The 12309-nt window shown below is 33.6% G+C and overlaps 1 protein-coding gene across 2 annotated transcripts in view; it reads right to left on the bottom strand.

Moving 5' to 3' along the window:
* LOC149802990 (uncharacterized) overlaps positions 1–12309 on the bottom strand; it is a 316457-nt gene that overhangs the window by 24260 nt on the left and 279888 nt on the right. For both annotated transcript variants that reach the window (XM_089952526.1, XM_089952525.1), the window contains exons 28-30: positions 11137–11260; positions 9085–9170; positions 4326–4422 (exon numbers count right to left, since the gene is read on the bottom strand). In XM_089952526.1, coding sequence (XP_089808652.1) covers positions 4326–4422; positions 9085–9170; positions 11137–11260 — 307 coding nt within the window. The remainder of the gene's footprint in view (positions 1–4325; positions 4423–9084; positions 9171–11136; positions 11261–12309) is intronic.

The following is a 12309-nucleotide window of genomic DNA, read 5'->3' as shown; positions in this document are numbered from 1 at the left end:
CACGTGTGCTCAGAATAGTAACATACACTAATAGATAACCAAAAAATATTACTTTTTTTAAAAAAAAAGCCAAAATTAATCTATAAATTGTAAAATATCCAGAATATCTTTCACAACATCCCATTTGGCCACCACACTGAAATATGTGAAATGTGTCAAACATTTCGTTAAAGAATCATAAATTTAATTATACATGTACATGTATTTATATATTTAAAATTAATCTGTGACAAATTCAATTGTTTTGTAAAAATAATAATAATTCTCAAAATTATTTATCACAAATGATGAAAAGATGACTTTAATATCATTCAATTCATAATAAAATAGAATTTCTGGATATCCTTTGCTGATGGAAAACAAACAAAGTACCGGTAAAACTATATACGGGTAAAACCATGCATCTCTAATGACCATTATATACATATACTATGTTTATTGTTTGTAATGCAAAAAATAGAATTAAGATTTCAGACATTTTACAATTGCTCATTACTGTTAGATAAAGGCATTAGAATTAGTGTACGTAAACTAAAAAACCAACCAAAGAAAATCAAAAATAAAACAACTCCACAAGGACTAAAACTTCCCAACACTATGAAAAGAGTGCAAAAGTCTTTTCCATTTACGATCTTCATTTGGTTTCATTTATTTAAAGTAATTATATGCCCCATTTGTAAAAATAATAAAATGGTAAGGAACACATGTGCACAGAGGAAAACCCAGTTATAACACACATTGCTATAAACATGAATTCAGATATAACACAGTCATGGCGTAACTCACAATTTTTTTTCTTCTCTTTTAGTTTCTAAAACTTCACCCAATAAATGACCAATCACAAAATATTCACATACACATAGAACTGCCCCTTCAAAATGTAGTGGTAAAAAATTAAGGTAACTTGCTTATAATAACATCAGTGATTACAACTCAGTATGGTCTTAATACGTTCACACTACAGTGTCAAGACATTTGTGCATGTACTTTCCTTAACATTTAATAGAACTGTTAAAAAATAACTCAATTTCTTGGTGAAATTTCACAAAAACAAAAATTACAGATTGTTTGGTCTAGTGGAAGTTAGATATTTTTTTATTATTTTTAATGACCATAATATAATCTAGGTACAATTAGAATTCATGACATTTCATATACATTTTGCTGTGTTCATCTGAAGCAATAGGGCCAAAATACATTGTGTAATGACTAAAGTGGTATTACAAACCAAGGGGTGGATATTTTCAGGTTGACTGAGACCTTATGTGATAGTACGTCTCCAATGTCCTCCCATTCATTTAACTGATCAGTCATGACAGCAGGATTTGAGTGCTTTCTTGGAGAATGTGAAAGATTTATCTGAATGTTCCATGCATGTAGCTGGCATAGTGGTATGATGCTGTTTTCCGTTAAATAGATCAGCAGCCATTCCTTGCAATATGCCTTAAAATCCTCAAAGAGAGCTACCATTTTCTGTTCATACCAAGGGGTGCCAGTCATGTACATAGTTGATAAAGTATTAGGATCCAGTCAAAAAAACTGATGACTCTAAAGGCAATTAGGCAGATCCACAGTGGTAGGAGATTTTATTTCAAGTTTCCAGCTCTTTGAACTTGGTGAAAACAGTCTGTGAGAGCTAAGAGAGTAAAAAATGTAATTGTTTATATACTCGAAAAAGCCCATCTTGCTGTCAACGGCTTTTTATTACTTAACTTTTAATAACCAAGAGCTTTATGTTTTGATAGCAATCTTTCTAAGAAACCTAACTGCAATTTTAATTTGTAACTGCTGTGGAATTGAATATCTGGATTTTAATGGAATCTAGCACAGAAAATTCTAGAGGTATGAAATGAATGAAGTGACTCTGACACATAAATGTACATGCTGAAATGTAATTGTGTTAAAACTATCCTGATGTTTTTTTCAGATTAATTACTGTAATTGGTCATTTGATCAGTACACTATTCATGTTATTCAGTTGCTAATTTTCCTATACTTATTTCTAATGAATGGTACTAAGATAAAATATTAAATATTAACTAAATAATAAATGTCTGAAGTATTTCATATTTAATATGCAACCACTGAGACTGATTTATTTCTTGTTTAGTATGAAATAATAGTGTTTAACATACTTCTTGTTTAATATTAAATCACCATGTTTGGCATGTTTCTAGTTTAATATGAAATCACTGTGATTGATGTATTTCTCATTTATTATGAAATAGTGATTAACATACTTCTTGTTTAATATGAAATCACTGTGTTTGACATGTTTCTTGTTTATTATGCAATCCTTTGACTGGTGTAATATGACATCACAGTGATTAACATACTTCTTGTTAAATATGAGATCACCATGTTTGGCATGTTTCTTGTATAATATGAAATCAATGTGATTGACACATTTCTTGTTTAATATGCAATCATTGTGACTGACACATTTCTTCTTTAATATGCAATCACTGCGATTGACACATTTCTTGTTTAATATGCAATCATTGTGACTGACACATTTCTTCTTTAATATACAATCACTGCGATTGACACATTTCTTGTTTAATATGCAATCATTGTGATTGACATACTTTTTATACAATCACTGTGATTGACACATTTCTTGTTTAATATGCAATCACTGTGATTGACACATTTCTTGTTTAATATGCAATCACTGTGATTGACACATTTCTTGTTTAATATGCAACCACTGTGATTCACATATATCTTGTTTATTATGCAATCACTTTTTGAAGTATTTCTTGTTTAATAAACAATCAACTGACGTTGGTAACTGCATCAATGAAGCCTGCCATTTTGTGCCCACCTAACCCCCAACTGGTATAGCCAGCAGGATAAACATTCAACATTTCTTTCAGTTAAATGACTTCTCTGAATGTTATGCAGAGCTGCCACAGGGCAATACATTTCAGCATGTACATTTATGGGTCAATGTCACTTCATTCATTTCATACCTCTAGAATTTTCTGTGCTAGATTCCATTAGAATCCAGATATTCAATTGCACCCTAAGCAAACAAACATTTGGACCCCCCCCCACCACCATTATCAAAATATTTGCTAAGAAATAAGAAACTGATGAAAGTTATGACCAAATAAAAAGATTTTCATAAGAAGAAGAAACAAAGGTTTTGTTTCAGTTTATCTCCCATGTCAGATTTTTGGACCTCTTCTCTCCTCCTATTTGATGCCCATCTGAAAATGGCTCCCTAAGCAAGCATACTCCTCACACATACCTTGTTCTGGCCCTGATATTATGCAATGTGTTCATTACATGTTGGCACTCTGTGACTCTGATCATCCCGATAAAAAGATGCCAACCATAAACAATTTTATCAGAAATCTCAGAGTCAATTTTGCGGATCAAGTCAGACTATCTGAAATGGTTAACATATTCATTAAAAACAAACACCCATACAAACATACTGCATCTTCTTATGAGTCTATACATACTGGTACACATGCAAAAACAACAGATCTAACAATAATAAATGGTGAATCCATCCTCCAATTCCAGAATCTTGAATTTCTTCAACATTTTTATTCAAAACAATAACCATAAACATCAGTCCTCATTAATTATCTGCATCTTTATTATGCTCTTCATCTCCACCACCATTTTTCACCTAATTACAGGCTAATCGACTAGATTTTTGTGATGTACATACTGTTTTTCAGAGAAATTACATTATGTGTATCAGTCTATCCAACTGATGTTGAAATACGTGAGTCCCTAACTGTGTCTACATAGAAAATGTGTTCACAATTTTATGCCCCAAAATTTAGATTTTCAGGAATTTCATCAATACAAATTGAAATGCAGAATATAAAAAAAAATATTCATATTAATTCTCCACAATCCTTAATAGGCGGTATCTCTGCATGTTATAGTACCTGACAGCAAGTACATGATCAGAACTGTGTTTTGAGTATATTCCTCTTGAAAGATCTGGATTGACACTAACTACATGTGACCTAGGACTGTTACCTCCGAAAAAAGTATTTACAGTTGCAATACACAATCAAGTTAAAGCTGCCTCCTTTGCCATATACATGATCCAAAGACACTACTTAAAAAGTTGCCAAACCCTGAAGAAATCAATAAGCAAAACCTATTTTGCACTGTAATCATAAAATTGTAAATTAATGTTTTGGACTGGAATGTATGCTTACTAACTACAAAATTTGACAAATGGGTGCAGGGTACTTATAAGGGAGAAGGGTTTATTAGGCAGAATTCACTAAAAATAAGCAAACCAGGTGTCTTACAGAAATGTTCTAAAATGTCTGCTGCTGTCCTCTTACCTTGTGGTGTGTGTATCTCTGTCACAAGGTCAAGGTCATCATGAAAGTCGGCTGAATTCAGCATGGCAACATACTTCTTGAGGTTTAGATGATTAACCTGTGGAATGGATTAATACCACATTCATTCAAATGTGTCACAGAAAACAGCTTTAATGGTGACAGTTAATAATACAAAATGGTGATGATATTCCCAGTGCTCAACCTTTATGCATGTAAAAGTTCAGCTAGTTTTTGCACAGTAAAATTTCTTCATCGTCAATGATCAAGAAAAAGGCAAATCAATATTTGAAATCTTTCAGAATTAATTTTGTTTTTACACTTTTCAAGCTGGTTATTTTATGTTCAATATGTTCTGGGAATGTTTGCCATCTTAAATGACAATAAAATTACTTTGTTTGGAGTCCTCCATATAAAAAATAGAACTAAAACAGATACCAAAGCAATGAAATTAGCAGCTAAGATAATGTGGTACTCATTAAGTAAATAATGACTAATTTTTCAATCTTTCTTGTAGAATAATGAATGAAAAATGTACATTACTTGCCTAGTTGTTGCATCAATAAAAAAAACACTGCCATACATGTATCAGAGGCATAATGTTTCAACAGAACTGCCATGTTAGCAATCTCCCAATACCCTCCACTATACTGAGTGTGGAAATCTAGCCAATAAACTCATTCAGATTTCATCATTGTTTTAAAGAAGAAATGAAAACAAACTAATTATGATTTTGACATGAAAATGTATTATTTGGTATCAAGAGTAAAAATACATGTATGTTGGTCAGTAATAAGCAACAGCAGTGATAAGACTCCTTTGGCGTATGTGCTGTACACTGATATGGGAAGGTTAAATATCACAAGCAACTAGTAATATATAATCAGAATTATGAATATGATCATGGTAACATGTGAAGATTATAAAATAAACATGACCAACAAGTTGTCATTCCTTTTTTCTTTTCTATTGCTCTCGTTTTTAAAGTTTACATGTTTATCTATTAAGACCTGACTACTACCATATACACTGGATTGTAAGACGAGTCCAACTGCCTACTGCACTGAGCCAGATCTGCTGCCACATAATGTGCCGGCAGATCTAGGTCTGTGGAGTTTGTTAAGAGTAATCAGTACAACAAACATATACCCTGGTCTGCATGTGCACTATGCTAATGCAGATCAGGATCTTTGCTGTTTGCAGTTTGACTTGACTTATAAGTGAGTATATGTGGTAAATCAGTGGACAATAGCTACATTTAATTCATTTAACATAATAGTTTCAACAAGGATAAATGTTTGTTCTATTTCAAGATTTATCTCAATATACATGCCTGTACCCACTTTTTGATGTACTGTTTAATGAAATACATTAGGGGATCATGGCTGCTAACTATAATACATACACATGTTACTGTTAGTTGTTGTGAATCAAAATCATAACTGTCACAACCAATTAACAACACCTTAATATCAACTATAGTGTAAGTGTTTTTGTTAAATTTATTATCTTGTTTCCACTATTTGATGTACTGATTAATGAGAAAAAATAGGCGATCATGGCTGCTAACTATAATACATACATGTTACTGTTTGTTGTCATGAATCAAAATCATAACTGTCACAACTGATTAACAACACCTTAATATCAACTATAGTGATAGACTTTTTAAAATTTACTAACTCGTACCCACTCTTTGATGTACTGGTTAATGAGACAAAATAGGCGATCATGGCTGCTAACTATAATACATACACATGTTACTGTTAGTTGTTGTGAATCAAAATCATAACTGTCACAACCGATTAACAACACAAAAATATGGACTATAGTGTAAGTGTTTTTGTTTTTTTTAAATTTACTAACTCATATTGACTTTTTGATGTACTGGTTAATGAGACAAAATAGGAGATCATGGCTGCTAACAATAATACATACACATGTTACTGTTAGTTGACTTAAATCAAAATCAGAACAGATCAACAACACATTGATATGAACTATAGTGTTACAATGTCTACAATGACAACTTATCATATTTCTACTATCTGAATCAATCAATTAAAACAGAAATAATGATAAATAATTGTCCAATAAATTTTGATAACCATTTATAATACTGAAATCTTCCAGACATCATTGCGCATTCACTATGATACACATATTTTGTACCTCATACAGAGCCTTGCTGCTTGACAGAAATGCTGTTACAAGATGGCCTGCACGAAATGGTGGCCATAACAAAAAGACAATGGGGAAAATCATTTACAACCAGGAAAACAAAAGATTTACAATTATGTCACTTATGAGAAAGTTCAGGATGACAGTAAATATTTCTTGCTTAAAGTGTTTTAAGAGATAATTAGGGACCAATTCATGAATGACTTAAGTCTCACCTCTTTTTTAATTACCAGCAAAACAAACTGAGACTTTTACTTCAAAACGATATAATATATCATGTCTCCTTAGATTTTGACCATATTAATCATAAATTCAGGAAAACATATTATAATAAAACAACGTCTAAAAATTACAAGGTATTAAACAATGATTCTGGCAAACAGTTTTTAGGTCTAAAAACAAACTACTGTATTTCATGTATTTATGTATATTTGTTAATTTTTCGTACACAATCCCATATCAAAATAATAATTATTTAAATGTATGATAATTTGTCATTTATATCACTTTGTATTTTTTTATATAAAAAATCCATTAAATTATTGGACATAAAATTTCTACTAAGAAAATTTACGTTTGCAAAAAATGTTTTAAAAAACCTATTGCCATTTTGTTCAGCATATGTCATGGGGAGGGTCACATGACACTCCCCCCCCCCCCCCCGGAAATCATACTGCAAATATATATAAATTCTGACAAGTTTAATCATGCAAATGAAACTGAAAATATGTCACAAAATTCCGTTCAAAACGCTTAGCAGATATTAGCTTTAGTTTCAGACTGCTTACTATACTAACTCTCCCAGCCTAGACCGACTGACCCCCCCACTGCAAAAAATCCTGCAGGTGCCCATGTGCATAAGCTCTCTTACTGTCATTACATTATATACTGGTGTTTATTAACAACTGGACAAAGGAATTCACATACCATACCTTTAAAAATTATCGTTTATTAGTTCTTCTTATTAAGTCTGTCACCATAACAAAACACCACGTGCATTTTAAAACTAGTTTGGAAGCCCTTTGATGTTTTCTTATCCAACAAAAGTTACGTTTCAGTACATGCTAAAGTGAAGACCAAAGACCACTGGTCAACTAGTCTTATTGTTCATTATAGTCATACAAACATAAAATATAAAAACTTTGTCATTTTCCATCATAAATTTAAAAGTCAAGAATTCCCTCTGTTAAATCAATTTGTATATATACATATACTATCTTTTAAGTGCTTGTTCTATTTTGACTTGGATATAATTAACATTTTATTGCAAATCTATTATATGATATACCCTCCTATTATCTTTATTGGCGAGTTCAAATAACAATGCGTATGATCGCTTGTCCTTTTAACATCTGCTGTATGGACAATGGCTTCAATAGCACATTGACAGATTTTCATTTCTCTAAAGAGAGACTACTGGTTGCCTTGCTGATTTGACCTCTTCTGTCCATTCTTGCCCTCAATCTGGTTTCAACTGGAATAACCAAAGCGCTAAGCATGTTTAATTAATATGTAAATAACACTGCATAGCCATGTGGTTGTTGTGACAATGTACATCATAATTAAAACAAGAATGAATTGTTGATTTAGCTGTGTTTATTGATAACAGAATACAGTAGGGTCGTAATACCAGAGTATTATCCAAATCATCAGATAACTGAAAATAGTCTTTTTTCTCTTTGCAAAAGCTACAAATAAAAACCACCCTGAATAAATATGGTCTTGTACACTGACAAAATATTTTTTCATCTCTTACTCTCACACACATGGGTGTGCGCATGCATGCTCATGCACATTAATTAAAACGTGACTTCAGGTTCTTTATTTTTTTTTAGCAATTTGATAATGAGATTATTGTTGCTGTAAAAGTACAAGCTGCACTTAATTTCTTGACAATGTGGTCTCGTATCGTTGCATACAATTTACCAATAAATAATACCCATAACTAATACATGTTCAACCATCTTAATCATTTTGCCAACATTACACAACATAACAGCAGCATATGCTCTAAATGCAGACAAGCTTGCACACTGAGACATAATCCTCTCTCTCTCGTTCATTAATAACAACAAAACAATGAGACAGAAAATACACATTTACTTTAAACATTTGTACGATTGCTGAGTAGCTTGTGTTCCGTAGAACTTGTTCAGGTAGATCCCTTTATTTTTTGTACATGGTCAGTACCAACAAATGATAATAGTTTATTTTACATATAATTTTTTGTACATTGAAAGTAATAATTATTTTTTTGTGTACATGAAAGACAGTAGATTAGAAACCAAAGGAAAAAGGAATTCATGAAATTAAAATAACAAGCACATGTATAATGCTAAACTGTCACTCTGAAAAAAGTGATTTATCCCCATCTTTAGAAATACTGGCATAACTAAGTTATCTTAGAAATGCTGGCATGACTATCTTCAGAAATACTGGCATAACTAAGTTATCTTAGAAATGCTGGCATGACTATCTTCAGAAATACTGGCACAACTAAGTTATCTGTATAAATACCAGCATAACTAAGTTATGTTTGCAGGAAAAAGTGTTGAATTTCAGTTGAATAATCCAAAGATACCTGTAAGTGAAAGTGATTATCTGCCTCTTCCAATGGGACAAGGAAAGATGGTGAAAAAATTTCGGACAGCAGCCTGCTTGCAAGACCTGCAATGGAGTGAATTTTCATTCAATATCTATACATGGAATAAAGAAGGCAAGAAAAAAAAAGAGTATCTGAAGTTCTGCCCTGACATGTTGGAAAAAGAACTTATAGCTGAATTGCAATAAATTATCTTTGGCTTTCCCTTTTTTAATTACTTACATGTTTTTCGTGTAGTAAAACCCATCCTTTCTTCTATGAACATTGAAACAACTACAAATAGATCACTGTCATCCACTTTAAATTCATGGAGTACCAATTTGTATGGTTTTCATGGGTAAGTTAAGCCTCAAATTTAAAGTCACAATGAAATATGAACCAAAATGATTTTCAAAGTGCACCAACTTACCCCTCTGCCTTATGTCATGGTAAAGCATCTTTATTCAATGTGCCCCACCTCACCCCTCTGCCTCATGCCTTAGTAAAGCATCTCTATTCAAAGTGCCCTCCTTACCCCTCTGCCATATGTCATGGTAAAGCATCTTTATTCAATGTGCCCCACCTCACCCCTCTGCCTTATGCCATAGTAAAGCATCTCTATTCAAAGTGCCCTCCTTACCCCTCTGCCATATGTCATGGTAAAGCATCTCTATTCAAAGTGCCCCACCTCACCCCTCTGCCATATGTCATGGTAAAGCATCTCTATTCAAAGTGCCCGACCGCACCCCTCTGCCTATTGCCATAGTAAAGCATCTCTATTCAAAGTGCCCTCCTTACCCCTCTGCCATATGTCATGGTAAAGCATCTCTATTCAAAGTGCCCCACCTCACCCCTCTGTCTTATGTCATGGTAAAGCATCTCTTTTCAATGTGCCCCACCTCACCCCTCTGCCTTATGCCATAGTAAAGCATCTCTATTCAAAGTGCCCTCCTTACCCCTCTGCCATATGTCATGGTAAAGCATCTCTATTCAAAGTGCCCCACCTCACCCCTCTGCCATATGTCATGGTAAAGCATCTCTATTCAAAGTGCCCGACCGCACCCCTCTGCCTATTGCCATAGTAAGGCATCTCTATTCAAAGTGCCCTCCTTACCCCTCTGCCATATGTCATGGTAAAGCATCTCTATTCAAAGTGCCCCACCTCACCCCTCTGTCTTATGTCATGGTAAAGCATCTCTTTTCAATGTGCCCCACCTCACCCCTCTGCCTTATGCCATAGTAAAGCATCTCTATTCAAAGTGCCCTCCTTACCCCTCTGCCATATGTCATGGTAAAGCATCTCTATTCAAAGTGCCCCACCTCACCCCTCTGCCTTATGTCATAGTAAAGCATCTCTATTCAAAGTGCCCTCCTTACCCCTCTGCCATATGCCATGGTAAAGCATCTCTGTTCAAAGTGCCCCACCTCACCCCTCTGCCTTATGTCATGGTAAAGCATCTCTTTTCAAAGTGCCCGACCGCACCCCTCTGCCTTATGCCATAGTAAAGCAATTCTCATTTGTTCTCATTTTACAAAGCAGCATCAATTAAAATAAATTTATAAAAGTTGTGTAACAATGGAAATACATGTATGTTATTTATGATTTATCTGCATTCATAATAATGTTAATTTTGCAAGCTCTGTAATGACTCTCTGGTGCTATTGTAGTAAATGCAAAATTAGTCACAGTTCACCTTTCTTCACTTCATGAAGTATATATTGTACCATTTAAAATGCTATATATGCTCGCTTATAAGATGAGTTCAACTCAAACTGCACAAACCCAGATCTGCTATAGGTAGGACTGTATTTTCTGAAAATATATTACCCTGGAGGTTTACTTCATTTGCAGAAAATTTGCTTGTTCCCAGCATTCTGAATTTGCAGAATTTTTTTCATGCATTATGGTTACTCTGATAATGCTGTAATAAGTGTTTTTCCTTTAAGTAAAGTGGCAAAATTATCTGCTTGTTAATTATCTTCTTATCAACTTGTTGGATTCCTCATGCATAGCAATATCTATACATATGATATCATTAAAGCCATATTCACCTCTCCAGTCTTTGTATTCTAAGAGTTTATCTTCCCAGAAGTCCTCTTCTTTCACGCCACTAGGCTTGATCACATGATCAGGATAAAACTTCTCCAACATTTTGGCAGTCTGGAGTATAGTTATCTGAAAATACACAAATTACTTGGTAAACAGCCTGTCTCTATAGATTTGATCTTGAATCTGCCTTCTTATTATATTTTGAAAATTAAATGTATACGGCTAAGTCAGAACAACTAAATAACAAAAAAATGGTCCAGTGTTGTTAAGTCAGACACTTACAGTGCAAGTTTTTGAGTTAGCTGTTGGCAGCTAATGAGAAGGCTGTGAATTACTGTGACTTATTTTCTATCCTGAAACTATGCTGGACTGTACATCTCTCTAGAAAGAATTTTTTTTAGAACATGATGCTTCCCTGATAATACGTACATGATCACTTTACACTGGGATAACTTTCTCTGCTACCTATGAATCCAGTGCTCCCAGAAGAAAACATATCTTTGTGTTTATATATTATATAGACAAAAGGAAGCAACTCATACAGGTAAACTCCCCTTTCAACCTGCTAGATGGTTACTATTATACCTGGATGTACCAGCTTTTACTTAATAAGTGAAAACTTTTTAAGGATGCTTGCATAGCAGGCAAGGGTGGATGGGATTATTTGTAATATCTAAGTATTATTGAAGAAACATAATTTGCTATAAACATTGCTTTGTTCGTCAAATACATTACCTGACACATTACATTAGAAGAATAGGTAAGAGAAGGAGGAAAAATGTTCAACACCTTACCTCTCCCTGTGTCACCCAGTAGGAACATGACTAATCTACTAAACTGATGAACTTCTAACATTGGTTTAGCACCACAAAAGATAATTTGTTTTATACATGTGTACAGGAGATCCCATATGGATTCCACATTTGGTTATTGTCTCACCATCAAAAGTGTTCCAGTGAAGTCAAACAAAAGTGACGGATTCATACCTACGGTTGTGCTTTCATGAATGGGGTGTGGTCAGTGTCTGTGCAGCTGGCACACTGACAAAAGAGCACCAACAAAAGAGCAACCTTTAATTGCCGACAAAAGAGTGCCAAATTACAGACAAAACAGCACCAGACACAATAGCGCAGGTAATACAAATAATATAATATTAAAACATTCTAAATAACTTA

The sequence above is a fragment of the Sinohyriopsis cumingii genome, chromosome 3, assembly GCF_028554795.1.
Source record: "Sinohyriopsis cumingii isolate HCF-2022 chromosome 3, ASM2855479v2, whole genome shotgun sequence".
Taxonomy (NCBI): domain Eukaryota; kingdom Metazoa; phylum Mollusca; class Bivalvia; order Unionida; family Unionidae; genus Sinohyriopsis; species Sinohyriopsis cumingii.
The sequence above is the reverse complement of the archived record's forward strand: the minus strand, read 5'-3'. Positions and strand labels throughout refer to the sequence as shown.